The 26,586-nt window shown below is 36.4% G+C and overlaps 1 protein-coding gene across 7 annotated transcripts in view; it reads left to right on the plus strand.

Moving 5' to 3' along the window:
* Positions 1-26,586, plus strand: part of MIA2 (MIA SH3 domain ER export factor 2) — a 37,110-nt gene continuing 10,524 nt past the window's right edge. For 2 of the 7 annotated variants that reach the window (XM_027671243.1, XM_027671258.1), the window contains exons 1-20: positions 1-289; positions 1,772-1,905; positions 3,152-3,238; positions 3,565-5,374; positions 8,017-8,232; positions 8,378-8,478; positions 11,342-11,473; positions 13,959-13,980; positions 14,093-14,181; positions 14,573-14,644; positions 15,311-15,421; positions 15,739-15,810; positions 16,219-16,323; positions 19,852-19,974; positions 20,541-20,664; positions 21,470-21,516; positions 21,694-21,784; positions 22,988-23,126; positions 24,740-24,841; positions 26,212-26,272. In XM_027671243.1, the coding sequence (XP_027527044.1) occupies positions 175-289; positions 1,772-1,905; positions 3,152-3,238; positions 3,565-5,374; positions 8,017-8,232; positions 8,378-8,478; positions 11,342-11,473; positions 13,959-13,980; positions 14,093-14,181; positions 14,573-14,644; positions 15,311-15,421; positions 15,739-15,810; positions 16,219-16,323; positions 19,852-19,974; positions 20,541-20,664; positions 21,470-21,516; positions 21,694-21,784; positions 22,988-23,126; positions 24,740-24,841; positions 26,212-26,272 (3,753 nt within the window). In that variant the 5' untranslated portion in view covers positions 1-174. Of the gene's footprint in view, positions 290-1,771; positions 1,906-3,151; positions 3,239-3,564; positions 5,375-8,016; positions 8,233-8,377; positions 8,479-9,790; positions 9,916-10,269; positions 10,365-11,341; positions 11,474-13,958; positions 13,981-14,092; positions 14,182-14,572; positions 14,645-15,310; positions 15,422-15,738; positions 15,811-16,218; positions 16,324-19,851; positions 19,975-20,540; positions 20,665-21,469; positions 21,517-21,693; positions 21,785-22,987; positions 23,127-24,739; positions 24,842-26,211; positions 26,273-26,586 lie in introns of those variants that run through there. The other 5 variants (XM_027671265.1, XM_027671251.1, XM_027671273.1 and 2 more) reach the window with 5 other exon arrangements.

Here is a 26,586-nt window from a genome sequence, read left to right on the forward strand (position 1 = left end):
TGTTAGCAGGTTAGCATAGTGTACTTAGGGTTTAAGCAGATGAGAGAAGGAAAATAGGATTGTAAGTTTACTTGCAATGTTTTGTTAGGCTAAGAAAAATAACGTAGAATATTCTTGCTAACGGTACATCTATGCAGTTTCCACAATTTCAGTGCATTCTGAATTTAATCTAAAATGTCAATGATCTTGGATCAGAGAATTCTGTTGTTAGTAATTTCATTTTCAGCAAGTGTGCAGAGTACAAAGGTACTTTCAGAATGGAAGAAGTGTGGTGATCCAGAATGTGAGAGTAAGTAAAAATTTGTTTTTTTTTCAAAAGGAGTCTGTGGTGTATATGCAGCTATTACAAACCATAATTTCAAAATTAGCAATGAAACAGACTGAAAATAAGTAGCCATAGCAAATGTTTGTTGTTAATATACTAAGTTTACGAGCAATAGGCTTAAACTTTTAAAACAAAAAGAGAAAAAAATACTTGCTGGATTGTTGTGTAAGGATATACAGATGAAAGTTCAGTAAAAATACTTTTGAACAGCTAGTTTTTCTCAGGTTTCCCAAAATGGGCAGCATAAAACAACTTTAAAGTATTTTAACTCATTTTTTACAGGTACAAAATAATTTTCTTTAAAAACCCAAATAAATAAAATATAAATAAAATACAAATGGTAGGCTTTAAACTGAGAAAGAAAACTCTAACATGCATTTATAGTACATTCATAGCCTATTCTGCAAAACCCTTTTTTTTTCTACTGTAAGCAAGCTGTTTGGTTTGGGATTTTTTTTGTAATCCTTCTTTAAAAACATGCTGTTAATATATCCTCTTTACTTATTTTTTCTTCTTTACCATGAAGTAAGTGCTGTAAATAGTTATGTAGTTCCTGAGAAGTAAATAGCTCTGTGGGAGGCAGAGCCACTGAATCACAAGTGGGCAGCAACAAATAATGCCCCATTTATTATCCATTGATTACCATTGTGAAACCTATCACAGTTATATGAAGCTGTTTCTAAGCTGTTTCTATTGGTTTGGCAGCCTTAAGTTTTGCATTTTCGATGTAGATAGCTTTTCCTGAAGTGGAAGATACCTTAGATTTCCTCTGATGATGGATTTTTGTTTTCTTGTGGAGCCATACCAACTTCAATGGGTTCTGGATGTTCAGAGAAGTCTATCTTTGTGGAACAGCATGTGGAATGGGCTCCAAACTGACCAGAGCACATCAGTAGTGCTTTCTGTGGGGAGACAGGGGTGGAGACAAAGAAAATTTAAAGTAATTCAAACTGAATTGAAAACTTTGGTGTTAACAATGTGTTTAAGGTTTAAGTTGCTTAAATTTATTTATTTCCTTTGTAAGATAAATGTATGCAAAATAGAGGACAAAATCCCTGAAGTAATACTAGATTTAACTTAGAATTTCTAAAATATAAAATTATAAATATGTCTGAGAAATATTTTTTAGCAGTTTAGATCTGTCTTTAGTAGTTAAATTTGCTAATTCTGCATACACATTTAAGCATTGAAACTTTGGCTGAGCAAACATTGGAAAATGTCCACATAGGACAAGAGCTTTTCCACTTGATGTCTGTAGTAAATAGGAAAGAAAACAGAAGAGGGCTGCTTTTCCCATGAGTTGCTTTCCACTTGATGATATAAATGGATTAGTATAATAACAAAGCACATACATTAAAATATTTGTTAATACATCAGTATTATATATACATCAGACTTCTCCAGTAACCTGACTTCAGGTTTCTTTTTTTCTATATATTATTCTAGAGGCAATGAGCCGAGTTCAAGCCACTACAGACTATTTAGGGCCTGATTGCCGATATCTTAACTTCAAAACAGGAGAAGAAATAATGGTATACTCCAAACTTTCCAGGGAAAATGAAAACCTGTGGACTGGCAGTGTAAGTACTTCAATCCAAAAGACTTTCCCTGTAAATATTTTAGATACTGTAATAATAGCATAACAACTGCAAACTGCTTGCTTCTAAGGATCTTCCACTTCTTTTGTAACATTAACCAGTCCTGGATCAATACAGGATTTGGGAGATGGGTAATTGTTGCTATCTTTATATAGAAAGGGAAAATCAAATCTTGGCAAAGATCACTCATGAAGAAACAAAGTCAAGACCAGAATACAAGTTTTCTGACTCCTTCATGTTATCATTTGGCTGTAATGATTTCATCTGGTTCCCTTAAAACCACTCAGGTCTATCAGGTCAGGTTCCTACCTACAAGTAGGTAAGACATCCAGTGTTGGGACCTGACTTCACAGTTCAGTGCTTAAGGAAAGTTCCCAGAGAAGTTATCATGCATATTTAATGATTTGGAACAATGGACAACACAGTTAGAAAAGCCACTTGAGAAGGAATAGATGCATTGATCCAAATCAAGTTTTACTGCTAGTAAAACTGTGTAAGTACTTCAAAACTAGAACATATTGGTAAACTTTTTTTATCGTAAATGATCTTTCACATTTATTGTTTAACAGTGAAATTCTGTCTTCCTTTTTTTCATTTGGTAGTATCTTTGCAGGTACCTCACTATTCTCTGCCTTCCAAGATGTATTCCTCCATTAAAGACTATCTGCAATGATTTGATGTAAAGCTAGCAGTTGGTTTCTTGGCCAGAAGGACTCTTACTTGATTCTTTTGGACATTATCATTAACTTATTTTCTGCAGTGTTGCCATCTTCATGGCCATTTTCTCTTCTGCTGCTTCTACTTGAATATCATATCCTACTTTTCTTGTAACTTATTACGGGCCATTAGTTATTAAGTCATGACTTTTCTCCCGCTTGAGACAACGGGAGGCAATTTTAGTAGGAGCTGATTGTGACCACCTGTGCACACAACACTGTCTTCAGCTGAAACACTTTTAAGGCTACTGCCTGGGTTCTGCACAAACACACATTCATAAAAATAACACAGAAAATAACAGTATGGAGCAATACACTTCCTCTTGCTTTCCGAAATGGCAAATGGAACATTTCTGTGAAGGAAAAATAATCTTCCGACGAAACAGAACAAAGGGGATGGGGGCAGTTCTATAAACTTATTGTTCATCCATGCTTTTCTAGGACATATGCAAACATCTAACATATTTATCACTGACGTTTAAATGCTCTCATTCCTTTTATATTTTTTGCAGAAAGGAAAGGATTTTGGATACTTCCCAAGAGATGCTGTGAAGGTTGAGGAAGTTTTTATTGGAGAAGAAGTTGAAGTGCTCACTAAGGTAAACCAACATCACCAGATTTTCCAATGTAGTTTACAGCAACTGAAAATCTAATATTCGGTAAGAAATTCAAGTGTTGATGCATATTTTATTCCAGATAATTCAAAATATTTGTTTTTTACTCTTGCTCCATTTGCATGTTTATTGTCCTCTAAAATATTTATATAATTCATTATATCGAACCCTTAGGAATAATATAATTAATTATAGTTCTTTGTGTAAATTTATAACTATACAGAAAGAATGAGAATATATATTGCTGTGCTACACAGTGCTATAGAAAATTACACATTAAACCATTTTAAAAGTTAATATTACTTTTTTAGGAAACTGATTTCCTCTGTCTTCATGAAGATAAGTATGTTTTTGAAAATGAAGACAGCACATTATATGATCACAACAAAGAAAGTGAATATTCATTGTCTGATGCAGAACCAAAGCTGCATGAAAATGAAGCCTTAAATTATGCAAAAGACTCCATACAAAATGAAAAAAGAATTGAATCATTTTCTGAAAATGATTCTGAGGAAACTCATGCTCAGGAGTCTGCAAACAAAAAGTTGGTTAGAAAAGATGATACTAAAGAGCCTCAAATGCAAAATAGCCTCCCACTAGAACCCATTCAAACTCAGTCTACCTGGATTTCAGGATGGTTCACCACAGAAAGTAAAAATGATGAAGAGTCCTTAAAAGTTGTTACTGAATCTTTAGAAGAAAATAAATACCAAGGGAGAAAAATAACGGTAACAGATGAAAATGACTTACAGGAGCCAAATGACAAGGAGGAACAAGAACCCCCAGCACCTGGTTGGTTTCAAGGTGGACTGACAAACTTTCTGTTTTTTGGTGAAGAGAATGGAGATGTAGATTTGGCATCAGAAAAAAATGATCCACAAATCCATGATGTTTCTGGTGTGCCTGAGCATTCCGATACTGAACAGGAAACACTGGACACAGAGTTACTGTCAGAAGAAGAAAACAGTGAAAGCCAAGAACCCAAATCAAACTGGTTTAATTTGGGTTTAAGCAATGTTCTTAATTTTGGCCATGCTGAGAAAGATACAATTGCTACAGAGGACCAGAAAAGTGGAGAAACAAAGGATGGAGCAAATAAGAATGAGGAAGAGCAGATTTTAGACCAGAAAGAATCACACATGGGCAAAGAATCAAAGGAGACAGCTAAAGCAGTGACAGAGGAGGATGAAGAGAATTATGCACAAGAAATAATAGATTCACACAGGCCAAATCCTGAGGAGATACCAGCAAGTGTACATACTCTTAATGACACCAAAACCACCTCAAATAGCACAGAATCATCTTTTGATATACTGACATGTGACAAAGAGAAGCAAATTGAACCTTACAGTTCAGAAGAAGACTTGGTATCAGAAATCCAACTGTTGAAAAACACTGAAGCTGAAAAGAGAAATCAGGAGTCAGAAAGCAGATGTGGCCAGTCAGGTTGGTATACAAATATCTATAATAGTTTTATTGATTATAATACAGACACACATGATAATCAACAGGGACATGAATCAATTGCATTAGATCAGATTTCTTCTTCTCCTAGCCTACCTCCAAGTTGTGATCCCTCAGACATAAAACAAACAGAAGAAAAGCCCGACATATCTGAAGAAGAGAGCCATTTCTTCTCTTTTAGACATTTTGCAGACATACTGAATTTTCAGAGTTCAACAGCCAAAGAAGAGCAAGTGCAGAGTTATGGGGAACTACCAGGAACCACAAATAATCATCCGGGTATCAAGAAGACCCCATGTGACAGTGAACCAACTCTTAGTCTGGAAACACCTGAGAAAGATAAACCAGTCAAAGGTTGTAATGCAGAACAAAATTCAGCATCCAAAAGCCATTTGAAAATGGATAATGATGTAAAAGAGAAAATTCACAAACCAGAGAATAAAAACGACCCACTGAGTTTTTATGAAAACAACATCAAAGATTTCAGTCAGGATATTTTTAATGATGAACATAATCAGAAACCTGGGGAGTCCCAAGAACTGACTCCAGACCAACCTTTCTCTCCTCAACGCTCACCTAGTAGCTTTGGTTTAACAGGTACCAAGACTTCTGAAGAAACTGGCCATTTGGAAGACATGTGGAGTTTCAGAATGGAAGGTAAAAACTGCTTGCAGAGAAGAACTAAGCTTCCATAACAAAAAAAAGGCCTCGGTAAAGCCTTGATAAAATACCACAGGGAAAAAAAACTGAAGGCATTTCAAAACAGAAGGTTAAACATAAAGAATCGGGTAACGGTAATGCAGATACCTCGAAAGAGATTGATCTTTCTCTTCAGCTGGCAGTGACAAACAGGGCAGTGGAGGAAAAAAACTACAACAAAATCTACCAACCTAGTAGAATATTCAACAGCTCTTGATGCTCTTACTGATAGCTTGTCAGAGAAAAGCAACAAACTGAACAAATTCCTATAAACATGCAACATCATCAGAAAGGTGAAGCAGAAGTAACATGGGAAGATTCATATTCCTAATATCAGCTTCAGGTACCAGAGAATGGACAGTCTTAATCCCGATCTTAGGAAGAAATATAAACATTACCTGTGATACAGTAAAGGAAAATATTATTCTGTACCTTTAGATTTAGGCCCATCAATTCAAGCTATTATGGCAGTGCAAGATACAAAAGCATAGAAAATAAATCTGAGTTTTGGAAGGCATCATCAAACACTACTTCAAAAACCAAAGTAATACCAAAGTATTCAGCTGAATCCAAGTCCAAATATGTATTTACAAAGACAATTTACCAAAAATAAAAGGAAAATGTCATGTGATATTAGTCTGATCGAATGTGAAGTTTTACCCTAGAAGCCCTCTAAAATAGAAGACATTTTTAAAGAAAAAGAAATAGACACCTAATGTCTCCTAAAACCCTCAAACTAGAAAGCCAGACTGCTATTAAAAAAATAATAATTAAATCTTGACAACCTGGGATTGCTCGTAAACCTGGCTGATAGAGTATATGTTGAAAAACAAGATACTGTTGTAACCAAAAAGATGGATAATACTGGGAGAGAAAAAAAAGATTGCTGCTACTAAAACTAGTTAGAAGAAGAAAAAAAAGAAAGAATCTGAAAATCAGAGAGTAAAAGTCCAGAAATATAAATAATAGCAATTATATTCTAGCAGAAAGAGTTCCAGCAGTATTTTTACCAGACCACCAGGGTTCTTTGCAAATATATTTAGTAAAACTAACAATTAAGCCCATCAGGAAAAGTCTAAGTATACATGTTTTGTCAAAAAGCCAAATGAAAATAGAAGTGACACTAGGACTACTGTAACTAGTATACTTAATACTGCACAGAATGATGACATGGAGGTAGGAGCAAAGGAATTTGAACAAGAAAAGATACTCATAAATGTGGAGAAGGTGCAGAAAATGCTGAAATCAATTTAGAAATCATGAAAGAAAAATTTGGGGAAGGACAGCTTGGCATTTTGTAAAAAATAGTGGAAAACAAAGAAATTGACAAAATCGAAGTAGGGTGAACAGAGTTCATGTCCCAAAAAAAAGGAAAACCACGCAAATATTGTATGATGAACAGATTTACCAAACACATTAATAACATTCCAACAATTTTATTTAAAGTTAAAACAAAGTGTTCCCTCTGTGAGGGAAGCAAACTGCTGCAGCTGCAGCAGCAATTTGAAAAGATTCATCATGAAATCACAGCTTACTCAACTAAAGATAATACTATGCAGAGGGAACAGGTCATTGTCTCTGCACAAAAGGGGCACAATTTTGACACTGGGCAGGGAAAAATATATGGAAAAAAGGAATGTTCTTCTAGAGCTGGCAGAGCTTTTGTCTGCTATACAATTAAGTGTGCTGCCCAAAATGCAGCTAAAGTTACTAGGCTAATGTTTCACTACCAGTGATTTAGCAAGAACAAAATATCCTTAGTTGTCAGAAAAAAGTACAACAGATACAATGCTGTCTCCTTCTGGTGATTTAAAATTAAGAGATAGTGAGCCTAACTCATACTAGTTAATGTCTGATTTATGATATTTTGAGGATATGGTAATACAGGTTGAGTTAATATAATTGTATCACTTTAAGAGCCAATTACTTGTCTTCAATTTTGACTACTGGACTACTTGTGATGCATATCTTTGGCCCACTATCTTGAAGCATAGAATTAAATTAAACAATCCATAATTTTATTTTTTTCTTCGTGGGTAAGCAAGGTGTGCGTTTTTTTGAAAGCACTATTTTATTGACTTCAGACAATTTACTCCAAGTCACTAAAACTAAGGCAGCCAGTTGTCTTCAGTCATACTTCTGCATGAATATGCTTGTGGTTCCTTGTATTTTGCAGTGAAGCTTGTTATCTTGTGGGAATTTGTTAATCTTTAATCCTACATGGCATTTTTAGTTGTTCTCCTTCTAAAGCTCTTGTATTTGGATATAAGAAAGAGATTTACTAATCCTGACCAGGGAATCTATATGCTCTGTATCAAATCCTGAACACTGATTTTTAACTCCTTTACTACAACACAAGTTTTGCTTAAAGCTCTGTCCTCCAAATTCTGAGATCATTATTTGAATAGAATTTCTTAAATAATTTCTTAATCATAAATCTTAACATATTTACTCTAATGTGGTATTCTAATGTTTGGCTTTAAACTGAGAAAAATAAAAAAAATTAAAATCTCTGTAGAGGTCAATATCTTATCAGAGTACGTGTGTGTAAGTTGAATCCTTGGAAAATAACCATGATTTCCCTCTACATTTATTTGTAGGAGTAGGCAGAAGAAAGCTACTAGAAGAAACACCAGAGAAGAAACATGAAATGAATGTAGCTGTAGACAGGGAACTCAACAGTGACCAAGATTCAAAAGGAACAGCCATTGCCTCAGTAAATTCTGAAATACAAATGGACAGTTCAGTAGCTGACTCCATATTTGATGTCAAAAAGACTTTCTCAGATGCCATCCAGAACTATGTTCCAAGTAATGGTAAGTGTTGAGTTTCTTAATTTTAAGGACAATTAATTTGCAACATTAAAAAAAACCCAAACCACTAAAAAAACGTTGGAATTACATGAAGCTGACAATTGTAACGTAGAATCTCCTTTTTTTTATTTCCTTATGATCAAATTAGAAGGAGGCTGGATATATCAAGTACTACTCTGCTTGAATGCTCTGGAGATCAGGGAGTCAATGAAATCCGTATTGTTAGCAGTGATGAGTGTTATCAAAAAGGTAAGAATTCTTTCTGTGATATAGCATTGACATTAGTGCAAAATTAAGCCAGTTACAGATTATGTTCAGCAAGGAAGCTCCTAAAAAAAAAAAAGGAAAAAAGAAAAAATCCTTTTAAATAAACCCTCTGAAGTTTTTTGCTTCCGTGGTTATCTGATGGCAAATGAGACAAAGATAGCTCAGGAAAATGTCAGGTCAGCTGCTGCTCATCTGCCTGTTATTTGCAGTGCATAATCTGATGAACATAGGGTGTGAGGGGATTTTTTGGTTTTTTTTTTTTTTTTTTCAGAAGAGCCAGGAAACACCTCAGTGGTGTTTTTAAATTTTTATGTGTGTTTGTTTGTGGTTTTTAAAATGAAAATAATAGCTCTCTGTAATTCCCATGATAGTACTGGTTAAATTTGCTTGGACTTAGAGTTTGGGTTAGGATGACTAAAATAACCTGAATGCTTCCATTGTTTTTAAAAAGTATTTTCAAAGCCTTGAGTCCCAAACATTCCCCTAGTTTGTAGTTGCATTAAAAATACTTTTCTAAGCAAATACGCAAAATACAAAATGGGGTTATTATTGCTATGGGGATGTTTTAAATATCAAAACATAGGGCAGAGTGAAGGTGGACCTTAATGGACGTAAATGCACAAGAAATTATGCTGCCAGAGAGAAAAGGTAGATGGTGTTGCACTGTCTTTTCTAAACAAAAGAACAGTATTAGGAAAAATGATTAATTTTGGTGCTTTGGTTTAACTTTATTTAGATTGGGTAACTGAAGTTTAAGAACCACATAAATGTGTTCCTGATTTACAGTGTACTTATACAGAATAGGGTTAAATTGCAGTCTAGGATGATGAAGACTGAAGGGCTTTCTTTATCATGACCCAGACTGGACTGTAGTGCTCACTGACAGTTCGCCACTACGGCCAAACTCATTTCTGTGTTGTTTGATACAGCTAAAAAAGCCACTTCCACCTTTTACCTATCCCAGTCCCTTAGGTGGTACCAGCTTCACAGGCAAGTCACTCGCCTTGCACTGTGAAAGTTGAGTTAGCACAAGTTAATTTAAAAAATCATTAAAAGAAAAGTTTAAACAAACAAACACAAAAAACAGAGTTAGTCTTTAGTCTCGGTGAATAAGATGGAGAAAAATCCTTTGCCATGTGGCACTGCATTTGTACATTTCGCGCAGCAGCCGCCCCGGTGCGATCAGTTTTTGGCACACACGGGGCAGGAGGTGACGCCCCAACCCTGCGCCACCGGGGCTGCTCCCCCCGCGCTCCACCTGCCGCCCCCGCCCCGCCGGGCACGGACAGTCCTGCGCCCGCACCAGGAACACGCACGGCGGGTGTCCCGGGGGGAGTCGGGCCCTTCCCGAGCATTCTGTTTCTGGGAACACCCGCCCGCGCTCGGGCGCACATGGAGGCAGCGGGCACCGCGCGGGAGGTAAGTTTTCCTGCGCGTAACTTTAGGGAGTGACAGGAGCGGATTCCCGCGGGGCCACGTCGGTGCCGGTGCACGGGGGTGGAGGGAGCTGCCAGTCCTTCCCGGCTGCGGCCCCCCTGCCAAGGGGAGAGTCTGTCGGGAGAGGTCCCCGAGCCGCCGCTGGGCGAGCGAGGGAAGCCGGGCCCGGCCCCACCGCTCCCACCTGTGCCGCGCCGTCCCCCCCGCTTTCCGCGGCAGCGTTGGCTCTTTCCCGGTTTCCCCCCCTCCCGGGCAGTGGTACGGGCCAGTTGTCAGGCGGCGGGCCGGAAGGGGCGCGCGCCGCCCGCGGGAAGATGGCGGCGGGCGGCCGCGGGGAGCCCGGGGCGGGCACAGGCACCGCCGGGATGTGGCCGGAGCTGCGGGACAGCGCCCGGCGCTACTGCGGGCTGGCCTGGGAAGGGGCGCGCTGGGTGAGCGAGGGAGTGGCTCCAGGGCCCACCTCCGCCCGGGGAAGCGGGGGCCGGGGGCTGTGCGGTGGGGGGCTCAGGCCGGGGAGAAATCGAAATTTACAGCGCGGTGACATGTTTTTAAGCACGGCTCACATGTAGTAAGTGTGAGCTACATTGAGGATGTTGTATCTTTGAGCAAATAGTGAGATCCATTTGCAAATAAAATGTGAGTGTATTTAGGTGTTTAAAATGCGTTAAATCACTGACATTTTCAAGTATGTTATTTTAGCATGAGGTTGGCTGAACAGGTTTTTCCACCAGAAAATCATTAAATACTTACTATTATTGATTCTTCCAACACTGAAACGTGTAGACAGCTCAAAGGAGAATTTGCTGTAGTACATTCTCTACCTAAAAGGGTCCTACAGGAGAGCTGGAGAGGCACTTTTTACAAGGGCTTGTAGTGATAGGGCAAGGGGGAATGGCTTCAAACTGCAAGAGGACAGGTTTAGATGAGACAAGAGGAAGAAGTTCTTTACTGACGAGATGGTGAGACACTGGAACAAATTGTCAGAGAAGCTGTGGATGCCCCAGCCCTGGAAGTGTTCAAGGCCAGGCTGGATGGGGATTTGAGCAACTTGGTCTTTTGGAAAGTGTCCCTGCCCATGGCAGGGGGATTGGAACTATATGATCTTTCAGGTCCTTTCCAACCAAAACCATTCTGTGATTCTATGATAATTGGTAGGTTCAGAAGGAAAAGTTTTCAAAGCTTTATCTATTCGTTGTCATATCTTGTTGGAACTTTTTTCTTCTTTTTTTTTTATTTACTTGGTAAATTTATAATTTAAAAATCAAATACTTCTGTTAACCATTTTTTCAGAGTTTTTGGAAAAAAAATAGATGTAGAAGGCTTTTAAGTAAACTAAGTCAACATGTAATGTCTATTTCTGTTGAAAATCTTAACCGCTTTAGCTGAAGCTTTTTACTTTATTTTTCAGGCTGTGGCTTCACTGCCTGAAGATATGAGACCTGGCCCTGATCTGTATGGTTTCCCATGGGAAATAGTGATTTGTGCTGGCGTTGTTGCAGCGTTTACAATTCTCTTGTTCCTGTACAGAAGTTACCAATCAGTAAGTGTTTTTGTTTAATCCTAGATGGCAGCTAAGCACCACACAGCTGCTCTCTCACTCCATCCCCCGCATAGGGACAAGGGAGAGAGTCAGAAGAGTAAAAGTGAGAAAACTCATGGTTTGAGATAAAGACAGTTTAATAGGGAAAGCAAAAGCCATGCACGCAACAAAGCATAACAAGGAATTCATTCCGCTTCCCATGAGCTGGCAGGTGTTCAGCCATCCCCAGGAGAGCAGGGCCCCATCACACATAACGGTTACTTGGGGAGACAAACTCCATCACTCCAAACACACCCCACCCCACCCCGCTTCCTCCTTTCCCCCAGCTTTGTATGCTGAGCATGATGCCATATGGTGTGGGATATCCCTCTGGTCAGTTGGGATCAGCTGTCCTGGCTGTGTCCCCTCCCAGCTTCTTGTGAACCTGCAGCCTCCTCACGGGTGCCGTGAGAAGCAGAAAAGTCCTGGACTCTGTGTAAGCACTGAGCAGCAATAACTAAAACATCCATGTATTATCAGCTCTTTTCAGCACAAATCCAAAACCCAGCCCCATACCAGCTACCGTGAAAAAAATTATCCCAGACAAAAACAGCAGAGTAAGCAAGTTATGTGCAGACGTGTAGAGTGCATTAATGGTTTGCGCTCAAGTTGTTATCCTTTTCAAGGTATATAATGCTTCGTACATATAATGCTGTTGTAATTGAATTTAGAATCCCTCTCAAAGAGAAATTGAAGGGTCTGTTTTGTCAAGACATTAGGTGTTTAGGCATGTACTGAGTGACTGTTGTCATAAGAGGAAATGCAAGGAAACTCGATGTAGTAAGGCTTCTTTTTTCCTTTTCTATTTAATTTCTACACCAGGCTTTCAAAGACAGCCCTTAAATTATTTTCACAGCATACAGATGTCTTCCTCAGGGTGTGTATTTACTGTGTCTATTGATATCTCTGTGACTACCCTGGCCATAGCCAGACCAGCTCAGATGTTTCAAGGTAATTGTAAGCGGAAGCAATCTGTGTGGTTTCCTATCAAGAAGGGCATTTTAAAACTCTTTGGGCAGTGAGCTTGATTCTGTTTATTGGAACATTGGAACACTGAGCCAATTTTACTGCATGCTTTTTGTGAGCAGTAATGTGGTGACTTCAAGAATTGCAGTACTGAAACCTTTTAATGCACAAATCAGATTATATTTTTGAGGTAATGACTTTCTTCTGTTTTGAGTAAGTAAGAATCTGACTAATAACAGCTGCCTACCATACTTTTCCTACTAAGGAGATGGGGTCAGTATCCGTAACACAGTATTTAAATTTCTCCCCAGTTTTTGCATACTCTCAAATAGTCTGAATGTGATTCTAGTGATAGGTGTAATGATGCTCATGTTTGAAGATGGGTTGCACAGCCGTTTAGTTTTTCAGATATGAGCAACTGCGTTTTTAGGGTTTTAACATCAGCTAACAGATTGTGTGTAAGGGGATCTGTGTGTGAGTTAATGTAATTGTAACTTGGGTAATACCTTCTGTTTTCTAGCAGCATCCCTTTAGGTGATTCAATTGAAATCATACAAGCATCAGTTCTGGTATTGTTTTCCACCTGCATGTCACTTAAGGCATTAGATATTACAGAAGTTATTGATAGTTTTTTCAGTCATCTGTACTTACAACTGCACTGACTGCTCTTTGGACAATTGATGATTACCTAGATGTAATGGGGATTAGCTTTGGGGATGATAGGATAAAAGTATACCTATGACTTTCTTTCCCTTTTTTGTTACTTGGACTACTTAGCTATCCCATGCCTTTAAATGAGGAGGAAACAGGGAAGATCTGTTACATTAGGCACATGATCCAGGCCCAGCCTTGAGAGGAATGCGATGTTGTAATGTTTTTGTGGGTCCAGCCAAGTTCCGCATCTCTTGCACAGGCCGTTTGTGATAGATTTTGTCCTGAAGTTTGTTAGATTTTGATTCTAAACCCCACGTGGCAACTGCTGACTTGGCACTTCCTATTGAGTTGCATCTAAGCAGGATGTCCATGAGGTAGTACCCCTACTGCAGCTCTAACTATTCTGTGTTAAAATGTGGGGAGGGGGTTTCCCCATAGGAAGTTTGAGCTGGTGTATGGAGGTTCCCCCTTCCTTCCCTTTCCTACTCTTTTGATGGTGCATGTCCACTACCACTCTGTGTTGGCAGTTATGGTTATGTGATGACTATACAGAGGTGTGCTATTAAAGTGATCCAAGTGAAAACTAACCTTCTTTCCCTCTTGTCTCTGATGACAGGGGGAGAGGGACAGGGCAAACACACAGACATGGAGGGGGTAAGAGCAGAAGATACGATTGCCTATTTTTAATAGCAGCCTGTATTTATATTGCTTTTTTAAGTTCCATGGTTAAACTGATCATGGAACCACAGCTTAAAAGATTAGTTTTCAGATACTATGCAAGAGTAATTGATCAGACATTGTCAGATTGTTTGTTTTTTTTTTCCAGGTTAGAAGTCGACTTTATGTAGGTAAGCATATTTTTCATACTGTTTCTTTGAAGTATGACTTCATTCTTTCTTTCTTTTTTTGCTCCTTAAACTATAAGGATATTGCAACATTTAAGTGTCATTCTCTTTTTAGGAAGGGAAAAACAGCTTGCCAATAAAATTGCTGAACTAATTGACGAAAAATGCAAAATTCTTGAAAAACTCAGCCTTTGCAAAAAAGAGGTAATGGTTCTCATTTAGTGCTTTCAGATGTGTCACGGAAATGGCCAATCAAATAAAGTATTAAACTTCTCTAAAAGTAAGATGTTTTAAAGCTTTTAAAGTAATTCTTTAAATGCTTTTTTCTATTGGTACCTTAAGAGCAATTAAGGTGTTAGCAAGTTCTGCCTTTAACTCTTAATACAATATGTTTCACTGGAAACAACTTCAAAATGTATTTGTTTGGTTTATGTCACTGGGATAATCTAGTAGGGCTGAAGCTTTCTTGATTTCCAGCAAGGTGCATTTGTGAATATTTAGATGGTGGCTATGTTTCAGACTACAGCATCATAAATTAATGCTATTATTTAATCAATTATTTACGTACACTCTGACATAAGTAATTCCTTTTCAGTTTGAAGATTTAGAATGGTCTCTGAAGGATGGTAATATTATGAAAGAATCAACAGACACGTCTTTTTTTGAGGTAAAAAGATAAATGGAAATTATTGCTTCTGTGTTTTAAGACAGTATTTTAGGAAAATGCTGCCCATATTAAATAAAAAGTTCTGATTAAAAAAAAAACAGATAAAAACAACAAAGCTCCTTCAGACAAAATCCAAAAAAATGCCAATTTAATTGTTTTAATTGAGTTACTGAAAATGACATAAAATCAAGGCATTTAAATTAAGTTTTTCTTAACAATAGCATTGTGAGTGATCGATATAGAGCAAATGGCATATTGGACAATAAATAATTTTTTAAAAGTGAATTGTTCCTGTTTCTAGGATTGAGAGTAGTGCATGAAATATCTTTTTCACATCTGATTTAATTAAAATATATTTTATAGGCTACTGGAGCACAGTTGTAAAGAAAAACTACCACTATTTATATCCCCCAAACTGAGAATATATTTGTAAAAAAGTCCTGAATAAGTGAATCAAGTACCTATTAATTAGGCTCTATAAAATTCATGTAACAAAAAAGCAAACAGATTTATTTCATTCTGCATGTCAGATCCTGTAGAGCTAATTCTTCCAGGTTTTGTTAACATGCAAGAGTCTCCAGGGTACTTGATATGGTGAAATTTGTTAAACATATTTTGCTGTTGTATTTAAAACATACTTGTTGTCTTCAAATGTAATTAATTTAGGAAATACATGAAAAACTGAACAAGTCAAACTTGGAACTCAACCAGGAAATAGAGAAGCTGGAAAAAGAACTGGAAGAAGAAAAATCTAAACAATCAGAAAATGATATCTTGGTAAGAATAAGGAGAATCCAGGTTTTGTTACTATTAATTTAAAAAAACTACCCGCAGAAAAAAATTTTCTGTAGAGAAGACAAACTAATCTCCTTGTGTGTTTTGAAACAAAACGCACATTTTTCATTTTATCTCCCCTCATACTCATTACATTCCAATTACACTCATAAAGGAAAATACTCAAAAGAAGAAAAACTTTTTTTACTGATTTGGCAGTAGAACTTTCTGAGTTTGAAAATTAAAATAATGTTGTTAATTGCCTAGACCTTCTCAGTCAGATGTGTGGAAGAAGCTATATGACAACTAATAATTTTCAGGTGGCTGAAATTCAGGAGAGAGTGGAGTCTTTAGAGAATGAAGAAAAATCTATCCAGTCACAAATTGATGAGGTATGTCTACTCTTTGTAGTTTCTATTTTCAAACCTTTGTAAATTCTCTATTCTCCATATAGTTTTATTTTTTTATTTTAAGGATGCAGAAATAATATGCTGTATAAACCAAAAGAGTTTGTAAGGCTTAGTATTTCTATGTGACTTGATTGAGCAAATTTTAATTTTATATAGGGATTGGCATTTGTTGGGTAGTCACCTTGTCTTTTCTTTGTCTTCTTATTACACGATATATAGTGTTGCAAAAGTACAATCAGCAAAAATTGTTGAAATTGTAGAGAAAATATGAGAATGCATATACAGGACAGCTAGAAAACATAAGAATAAGTCCAGTAATACCATCATGACCCATCATGACCTTATCTTCAGTTATAACATTTAAGCAACACACTTTTTTATTTCACTTAGGCCAAGTCCACCCTAAAAGTCTATCAGATTAATACAGAGAGACTCAAGACATCTCTTCAAGATGCAGTAGATGAAAACAGCCATCTCCAGGAAAGTGAGAAACAGGTAGGTTGTTCCTAGTTATCCTTAGACATATGTATTGTCTTACAGTACTACATAAATAGGATTTCTCCAAGGAGCTAATCTTCAATAAGTTTGTTAACACGCCTCATGTGTTCTAGTAAATGGAATGAGGAAGAGGACATGTTTTTTAAAATGATTTTATGTTGGAATAACTTTGTGTAAAATAGTCTTGTTTTAAAAGAAATTTAATAATCAGTGGGGAAACATGCATAGAGTTCAGTGGAAAAAGAGCATGTGGTCATGTAAGCCTAATAAGAATATTGCTGAGACCTGGAGGAAATCAGAAATTGAGCAAATCCACAGCTAGGACCCTCTACAGAGGCAGAGAAAAAATTCTTCTATGTGATTCAGAAAACAAAAGAAATTGAGAAATTGCAGAGTATGCAAAAGGCAGGTAAAAAGCTTATTGTAGTATTTCTGTAGATGTATTAATGGAAAGTCAGGTAAGTAACACAGATAAAGAACAGAAAAGACTGTTACTTTCCAAATTTTAGCTGTTTGTTTTCCTGAGTGCTGTAGCCAGATCCCAAAGAATCTGGTTGTTTAAAAGTGTTCAGCATATGCAGTAGTTGTCCTCCGCAATAGGTAGTTTTACAGTGAAGCTATTAATTGTCTCTTCTAACAGATATTTTCTCTGAGTATTTAATGTTCTGAGGAATGTTTCTGGGGTTTGGGGTGGTTCGTTGTGTTTTTAATGGATATGTTCTTATTTTCCTGACTGATTGGTGATCTCCTTGTTGTCTGTGGAGTAAGACATCCGATAGATGTCTTGCAGGGGAAGGAGTAATGGTGGGAGTGAGAGTTCAGGCCTGTTGCTTTTTACCAGTCTTATAAAAAGGTGAGGAATGTTTTAGTCCTCTCAATGAAAACATTGTGTAGATCAAACTTATGGATTCAAGAAAAAGAAAGGTTAGTGGAAATAGAATATTTTCTGCAGGAGGAATGTTTCAGTTCTGCACAACTCTGGTACCAATAAAGCTTCAGCTTTTTCTCTAATTCTAGGAGGAGTACCTGGTTGTAAAAAAAAAAAAAAAAAGAAGAAAAATTTATTAGGTGCCATGAGTGGAAAACCAGTATATCGGGGGGTTATCACTCTGAGATGAAGTTGCTTGAGAATTATTTTCTTTCAGGAGTCTTTTTCATCTAATCTCTACATCCTTATTGTTTCTTTAAGGAAGAAGGTTCTGGTCTCAGTGCTTCATTTCAAGTGTGACAGTATTCTTATGTAATAAACTTTGAGAAGCAATACACAAAGTTTTAATAGAGAGGGATTTTCTTTTTTTCCCCCCTTCTGATGATTTCTTGGGTTTAAACAAAAATAATCCAATTATTTTTGTGTGTGACAGGAATCTTCTCTTTCTTTCATTTTATTGAGAAGTAATACTTAGAGAAAAACAATACTAAGTGCTGACAATAAACCCTACGTTTCACAGGCAATCATTTTATATCAAGCAAAACCAGGGGGAAAAATCAGTAAAAACAACTCCCAGAGTTTAATTGCCATGTTCCTAGATGAAAAAAAAATGTTTTTTGCATTCCTTCCAGATAAAACAACCTGGGTTATAGGTAGTTTTTTAAAGATTAGTTACTACACTTCTGGGATTAATTACTACATTTTGTTGTTAACTGAGCTTTGTTGCAGGTTTTAGTAATTGAAGAACATTTGTGTATATTGTAATTTGTTGTGCTTCTGAGTAGATAAATAATCTGATAAGAGTTGATGGAACCTGATAAGTAAAGAAGAGAAAATATGTGCTTTGCTTGTTTGTGTTCTCATTTCTGAGGTGGTTGTAAGCATGTGAGTTAGTTTGCTGTCTTAGAATATCCATATCCCTCTTTTATTTTTCTTTCTTACTTTTTTTTAAGATGGAATATCACTTGTTCTCAAAAGGTAACAAAGGTGTTATTTGTTTACAGAAACTTGAGTACTTTCTTCCTCTGTCCCTTTGCACTAATGGGTCATAATCTTCTGGCACCTCATAGCTTAAACATTATAACGGATGTGCGGTTTCAGGTTTATGATGTGTCAGAGAGAGGATTGGGCCTTTTAGGTTGAACAAGGGAACTGTTAATGAACTCCTGTGCTTTGTTGTTTGTTTTTTTTTTTTCTTCAGGAACTTTAGAAGTATATATTGCTTTAACTTATTGCAAATCCTTGCTGTTTCTCTTTATTGTAATTTTTACAGGTGCATAAAGTCATGTAAATTTGTTTTCTTTTTGGCTTCATGAAGAAGGAATCTCTTAAACTTTAGCTTCCCTTTGAGGATGACAATGATAAAAGTAGTTGTCTGTGTATATCTTCTAATCGCTAATATGTCCTTTGCATGATGCTGCAAATTCATACGTGGCTTTTATTGCTTGGAAAGTTCAGTTGTGTGCCAAGGGGCGATGTGTGTTAATCCAACTCTAGTTACATACCTTTTGTTTTATGCCTTCTAGTTTATCTTTGAGAAGTAGTGTTCAGGCTTGCTTGTCAATTTGCACCTAAGTTCCCCTGTTTAACTACCATTTTCTGGTTTTATTTTTAGTATAACTGGCTGTTATGTTCTTGTTGCTCAATCTTGTTAATCCTTTCTGTACATTCACTGCCTTTAAATTGATTGCCTGTTGTGCAGCTTTAAGCACTATTCTTTTGACAGACTCTTAAGACAATCTTTTTTGTATTTTATTTGTAGTGCATGTTTTAATATAAATTTCTATCAGTTCAATTTTATTCTCACGATATAAAGACATGGTTTAATTAGTTAAGATGTTGCAGTGGTTATTTTTAATGGGCTGATACTTAAGTGTTTTAATCTTTTTACTGATGTGAAGTATTTTTGTGAAGTTAGGTTTTACTGGGGAATGTCTGCAAAATGTAACCTTGGGATCGACCTGTCTTTTTAGTTAAGCGCAGTCAATTACATACAGTTGCTGTGACTTTCATTAACAGGGAAGCTTATTTAGAACAAAATTTAAAAATTATTTTAAGAGATATGGAGAAGAATAGGACAAATAATACAGTTTTGCAAGGCACATGAATTTAAATAGCTGTCTTAAAAGCTCCCCGTTTTCCCTTACTTCACTGACCTCTTCTAAGTTGAAAAGACAAAGGCATCATTTAAGAAGTGTGTGTGCATATTGGGGTAGGAGCGTTCTCTGTCCATTCCCTAGTGTATGTACCTGTTACACAAATTATCAGTATTTTATATTCATTGCTATTTTCACTTAAAGGTTTTTAAACTGAGTAGATTCTTAATTATGTTCTATAAACTCTGTGTTTAAAAATATCCTAACAACTAATTACAATGGATAGCTATAGCAGCTAAAGCAACTGAACAATAATATGGAAGTCTTAATTGTCAGCTCTTGAGATTTGTCTTGTAGTCTGTCTCTCTTAATTCTTCCTGATGGGTAAGAACTTTAAATTCTGCTTATGTATAGATAATATACATAACAAGCTCAGTAGTATTCATCCTTGATTCTTGCTTGTAGTAGACAATCACAGTAATCTGGTATTTCCCTTTTCAGCTTTTACAAGAAGCTGAAGGATGGGGTGAACGATTTTGTGAACTCAATGAACAAACGAAGATGTTTGAATTGTCTAAAGCAGATGTAGAAGACGTTTTGAAAAATAAAGAGAGTCAAATCAAGGTAAATTATGACATTTAGCATTGAATCAAATTATTCAGACTGATGCTAATCATTGACTTGCAAGAAAGCCCGACAACCTCTCCTTGTTTTAATATGCATTTAGCAGTTTTGGGGTTTTGTTTGCTGTCTCCATTCTCTAATGTCTTGTTTTTCTGCTAAGCAAAAAAAGGTTGCTTAGCAGCACAGTATAGCAGTCTGGTAGCCTGGGAAGCCAGCATGACAAATAAGGAAAAGCTCTTTTAATTCTGATAGAGTTTGTTTGTTTGTTTTTTTCAAATTTGGAGCATGGGAATTGGGTGTACCTTGCATACACAAGCCTTGCTAAAAGTATGCATGCTTGGCTATTTGAAAATTCTTCACAAGGACATGCCTGTTGACCTGCAGATACATGTTTTGATAGAAAAAGTAATATCTGACATCTAGAATCCTGTGTATGGGGCTCACTTAATCTACTAAGGGAACTAAATAAAGGACAGAAATCCTGAAAAGCAATTGTAATGGTAACTACATTTTCATTGCTTGTATTTGTTTTATTGTTTGTGGGTTCTTTGTGGGCTTCTTCTTAGTCACTGACACAATATATACTGAACATGAAAGACTGGAGTTCAGCAATAAGAGAAGATGATGACACTGAAGACAATCACTGGGACACAGATACAAAGGGTGAGACAGAGAATGGAGAGCACTTAGGTATGATTTGTAAAGCTTCCCAACTTAAATATTTAATAGATGTTTTAGAAATACAGAACCAACAAACTTGCAGAAAAGCTGAAAGTGGAAGTTAGATATTTAAATCTCACCCAGTGTTATTCATGTCGGATAGTTAACTGTTGCTTAGACACGTTTGGAATAACAATCTATCCTACTGTTTAGCAGTGTGTGACATACTAGCACAGAGCAGTGTAAAGACTCAGTGTTCGATCTCTTGCAGAATGACTTTAGCCTGTGTGAGTATTAAGCAGTGATTCTCTGGTCTTTTTAGGCATTTCTTCTTCAAGCTCCTCCCAGCACTGTGGGTCCTTAGGGCCTAATTTCCGCTTCCTAGTCCTTACACAGTGTTACCTGTTGCAGGCAGTGTGGTAGCACTGGCATTGGATGAGTGTGGATGTGGTTCCCCTTAAACAGCAGCACGGAAGAGCCCTTCTTCCTCCTGTTGCTTGCTGCAGCTTCTTTTTATGCTGGTGCTTATTGTACCATAGGGCACATCCCTGTAAAACTTAACAGTTTTAACATGAGCAATCTGCGTTGTGATCGATGGGCAAAAAAGGTGCTACAGTACAGGCATGTCTCCTCCCCACTCACCTGCTTTTTTTTCTCCTTTATCCCCAAAGTATGCTGTGCCTGTCATGGTATTTTGGGATTGCTTTTGTATAAAAAAACATAAAATAATAGCAGGATTGCTTTTGTATAAAAAAACATAAAATAATAGCAGTAAGCTCTGTCACAAACCTTTTTGTGCTTTTTATGTGACATGTTATTCTATTCCTTCAATCAGATGATGAGCAAAAACGAACTGTAAAAAAATTGATCTATGCTGCAAAGGTATGTGATTTTCAGAAACTTGTGAATGTAAGGGGGGAAGCTAGAGGGAATATATGCAATTATTATGGTAATATCAGTATTGTAGTTCAGCATCTTTTAATGTTTAATTAGATATTTTTGCATGCAAACAGTTTCTGGTAATCTTAAAACGCTCTTTTTTTTAAATTTTGATTGTAGTTAAATGCTTGTTTAAAAACCATGGAAGGAGAAAGAGATCAAATGTATTCAAAACTGTCCGATGAAAATAAAGCTAAAGAAGAACTTACAGGTAATTAAATGTTGTTTTACCTTTAAGATTAATAAGATGCTGCCTTTGTAAAATGGTGTTACCGGCTGTATTACTTCCAGTAAAAACTGAATTAAGTTTACATTAATAACTACTTGATTTTTAAAATTCCTCTTTAAGTTGCTTAGCTATTTTAAATATGTGATTTTAAAGATAAAGCAATTGAAGTTCCAAATTTTGTTGTACTGTGTTGGAATATTTTGTAGCTATTAAGTTATAGAATTTTAAAATACATGGGCAAAGAGATTTTAATAAATATGTAATACCTCCTTTATGTAATTTCTGGACGTGAAACAGTGGAGTTGTAATCTAAATTTTAAAACCATCTATTAAAATGGTAGCTTAATTGTAGTTAGTTTGTAATGGGTGCAAGCTCAATACTTCTTAAAATTACAAAATACTGCATTTGGAGAATTAAACTTAAAAGCATCTTGCTCTGTTTTTTTCCTTTGTTGTGTAGGACATACTGAATTAAACCTTATGAAAATCTGCCACTCTAGTTCAAATTAAAACCTGTAATTAGCTATTGCTTTCATAATCATAGCCAGCAGAGTGGCCATCACATTTCAATGTACTGCACTTTGTTATTTGGGTGATGAAATGCTCTGTAGGACTGTATTTTTCAGTTTCTGATAGTCCTTTAAACGTACTCCTTGTGCTAGTGTGTTTTCTAAATTGATTGTAGCTCTGTCCCATAAAGATACTCCAACTTACTTGAAGCTTTGTTACGTTTCTTTAGAAGAGGCACAGGAATAGTAAATAGGAAAAGAAACATGACTGAATTTAATTTGGAAAGATAAAGGGATTTTGACAAATCCGAGTTAACTCTTCAGGCTATTCAGGAAGACCTTGTGTGAGTAAATCTGCAAGAGTGTGTGGTGGTACCAATCTTACTTCTTTAGTCAAATAATTACAATAATAAGAGTCTTAAATGAAAATTTATATCGTGAATTACAAAACTGCATTGTTTTCGAAGAAGTTATACAGTTTGGAGCAAAGACTGAATCACACACAGAGCTGCACTTTGTGGCAGGTAGAGAGTGTAGTTGCTGGTTTCTCATTTTGTATAATATATTGAAATAATATTAAATCAACATAGGATCAAAGGTTTTTACAGACTTTTTGTACACTAAAATATTGCAAAGGTGTTATCCCAATGTAATTATATTTCTCTAAATTTGACAGAACGCATAGAAAACCTTCAAAGTCAACAAGCTTCCTTGCAGTCTGAAAATGAACGTTTTGAAAGTGAAGTTCAAAAGCTTCAGCAGAAACTTAAAGTAATGACTGAGCTTTATCAAGAAAATGAAATGAAACTACACAGGTGCTGCTTCCTCTTTTTATATTCAAAGCTTACTGTTTTATTGAATGTAACTCTTTGATTTGGGGGACTGAAAATTATTGCATGTTTGAATACAGTTTCCCAGAATTTTCTGAATTTTGAAGACAGTTTGTCACACCTTCATGTACATTTGTGATCACAGTAATTTTGTAGAAATTGTTTCCATGAAATAGTGGTATATTATTTTAGGACTTTTCCACAAGCAAGTACAAAAACAAAGAAGTAACAGATTTTTAATCTATGAAATCAGGTTAGTAAAATAGGAAAACTTGATTATTTTTTTTAAATTAAATTATTACCTGATGTAATAAAACTGTCAAAGTTGCTGAAAGAAAATCAGTAGGTACTTTAACTGTGAGGTATATTTTATATAGTAAAGAGAGCTAGTAATGCCAGAGGAGTGATGATAAATGTAAAACTAAGAGTTAAACCCTAGGCAAGCTCTTGTCAGTAAGCAACATGGAATCCCTGTGAGTCAGGCTTTCCTCACCAATAAAAACTGATTGTGAGGGCTGTGCTCTCTGCCTCGCAGTCAGGATGATATCAGAAGTATGTGTAGGACTAGAAATAAAAGTTGATTAGTCTGGGGCCTGTAGTAACCTTCAGAAGTGTGTGTGTATTGGGCAGGGTGGGAGCAGGGTGCATCATTTTAGGGCATGATGGTAAAATTACAGTTTTAGTAGCCAGAAATGATTTCTTCAAAGAGAAGATGTAGACTTGAAGGCAGCAAGAGAATCAGCACAAGACTAGATCCTGTACTGAGCAGTATGCAGGACCTTTTGAAAGTATTAGTTTCAGTAATCTGCTCTGTAGTATATATATTTGTGTAGATATTTAGCATCTTTGTAGATGCAACAAATCCTAGAAATCCACTACATTAACATTTGATTTTTAAAAAAGTGCAGGGAGGGAGTGGGAAGGAACCTATCAAAAAGAACATATGATGAGCAGTAAGAAAGGAAATATGTTTGCAGACTGTGTGGATGATATTTAAAAATACCTCAGTAAAGCTCAGAAAATGTACACTGCTTACCAAAGAATTTTAGAAAAGCCAAAAAGGACTAGGGAGAAGCTGGTGTGGTGAAATAGCAGCACAAAAGAGGCTATTAGCATGAAAAAGGCATCTTTTAAAAAACTCCCTCTGTTCAAACAGGGGAAATAGAAAAGTAGGAAATGAAGACTCAGTAGAAAATTAGTTTAAATCATGTTCACAAGATGCATGATTTTCACAGCTTGACTGCTAAGAATGGTGTTTATGGGAAAATGACCAGTTTATCCATTCAGGGCTATGTGCACCAGTAGCATCTGTGTGTTCTGCTGAATGACCTTGTGCATAATCTGTGGCCTGGAGTGTGCGTTTTCTCTCCTGTAGTGCCCAATAAGTCATAAAAAAGAGGGACCTGTAAAGACTTTTTTTTTTTAACAGCTAGTAACAATTTTTTTTTTCTCCAGAAAATTATTTTTAAAAAGGACCAGAACAAATTGCTGACCATTAGTGTAGTTTGGGGTTTAGTTTGTTTGGTTTGATTTGAGGCTACTTTCAAAATTGTTGACTTGAAACAAAATTAACCATAGGTTTTGAATTTTTTTTAAAGGAAGCTGACAGTAGAAGAGAGGGAGCGTTTACAGAAGGAAGAAAAGCTGTCTAAAGTAGATGAAAAAATCAATCATGCTGCTGAAGAACTAAACAGCTACAGGTAATTGCAGATTTTACTTGCTGTAATCACTTGTTCCAAAGTGAAGCAAGTGCAATAGAGAATTAATAAAAACACCAGCACAGGTATATGTTCTTGTTCTAGTTATTATTCTAGTTATTATTCTAGTTTCTTTGGGGGGGGGTGTGTGCATTACATGCTAGTTTGTGTGTAATAATACAGACTAAGGGTGTTTTTGCTTTGTTTGAACATTTGGGTGTTGAAGATTACTAGCAACTTCTCTTCCATTAGAATGCTAATTGTATGGATATGTTAGCTTTAATGCTGTAATAGAAGTGGGTCTCTAATGTAATTGCCTTTACTGAACAGAGATAAAAATTTTAATTTAAGAGAATGCTGTGAAATAAATGTAATGTTTAGTTTTCATATAGAGCTAACATTTATTCTGTATAGTTATAGTATTCTCTTTTGGTATCTCAAAGCTTGTCAAATAGTTCTCTTAGAAATTCTTTACTAAAATAGTGTGATGGGGGAATATTTCCTGTAGTTGTTTTTTTAACTGGTTTGCTCTGTTTTGTGTTACACCAACTGTGTACCTCTGGTTTCTTGCTGCATTTTCTCAAACTATGGCATAATGTTTCAATATGTAATGTATATTTGCCATCTTACTTCAATGTTTTTGGGAGTATTAGCTCTAACTGAACAATAGTGATCAACAACACTTCCTGAAGAGTTAATTAGATTAATTCTTCCTCTAGAATGTAAAGTGCTTGTAGACATTCTTCAGTATTCATACAGGAAGACAGAATTCACCCTTCTTGATTTACTCAGAACATGAACCTTGTAGGCATCTTAATTTTAAAGAGAATATTAATATTGGAAATGGAGTATAACTAAGCAATGCATGTGTCTTCGGCCCACCTCCTGAGAGAGTGTAGAACCTAGAGAGGCTGTGCACAGAGTAGCTGGCAGCAAAGGTGGCATCATCCTGACAGTGGTCTTGAAATAATGTCAGTGCAAGTGACTGCCCCTTAGGACTGGCTGTAGTAGTCTATGACAGCCTGGTGCTCTAGTGACACTGTTACCTGTGCTGAGCTGGGAGAGGAGGCTGTTAGGAGATACGTTGGAAGGATATCCTTTATATTGGAAACATTGCAAACCACTGAAAAGTTGCGAGATGTTGGGGTTTTTGGTTCTGTTCTTTTGTTTACATTCCTGTTTGCACTAATCTAGGGCCTAGAATTTCTTCTGCTGCTATAATTTTTGTGTATCTGATGGCCGTAAGTGACAGTCCTGTCTTTTGGATAAAAAAATGTTGAATTATACCTTGTGACTTCCATTGTGTTTAGTGTATTTAAAGGTACTTTCCACCACATTTTATTAAAATGTCATAAATCCTCATTTTGTTACAGAGAGCGAGCAAAGGATCTTGAAGAAGAGCTAGAAAGAACCATTCGCTCTTACGAGAATCAGGTATGTGCTTTATGTTACCATCTGTGCCAAGTAGGAGGGATGTTACTGCAACTGAAATACCACTTGTCGTTAGGTTGTGATATTGTATTTGGCTTGGCTTTGTTGGGTGTTTATTTTTGCCTCCCCCTCCCTCTTCTTAATGTCATCTGGTTTTAATTGACACAATTTCATAGCAGAGATCACCAGATAACTTTATTAAAAAGTTAAATATGAAGTTTAGGTGTCTCGTAAATTATCCACACATGTTAAATTTATTAATAAGAGCATATAATCTTAAGTTTTCCTTTTTAGATGAACAATGAATCTCTCTTTCA

The sequence above is a fragment of the Neopelma chrysocephalum genome, unplaced genomic scaffold (genome assembly GCF_003984885.1).
Source record: "Neopelma chrysocephalum unplaced genomic scaffold, ASM398488v2 Primary Assembly neopelma1_24, whole genome shotgun sequence".
Taxonomy (NCBI): Eukaryota; Metazoa; Chordata; class Aves; order Passeriformes; family Pipridae; genus Neopelma; species Neopelma chrysocephalum.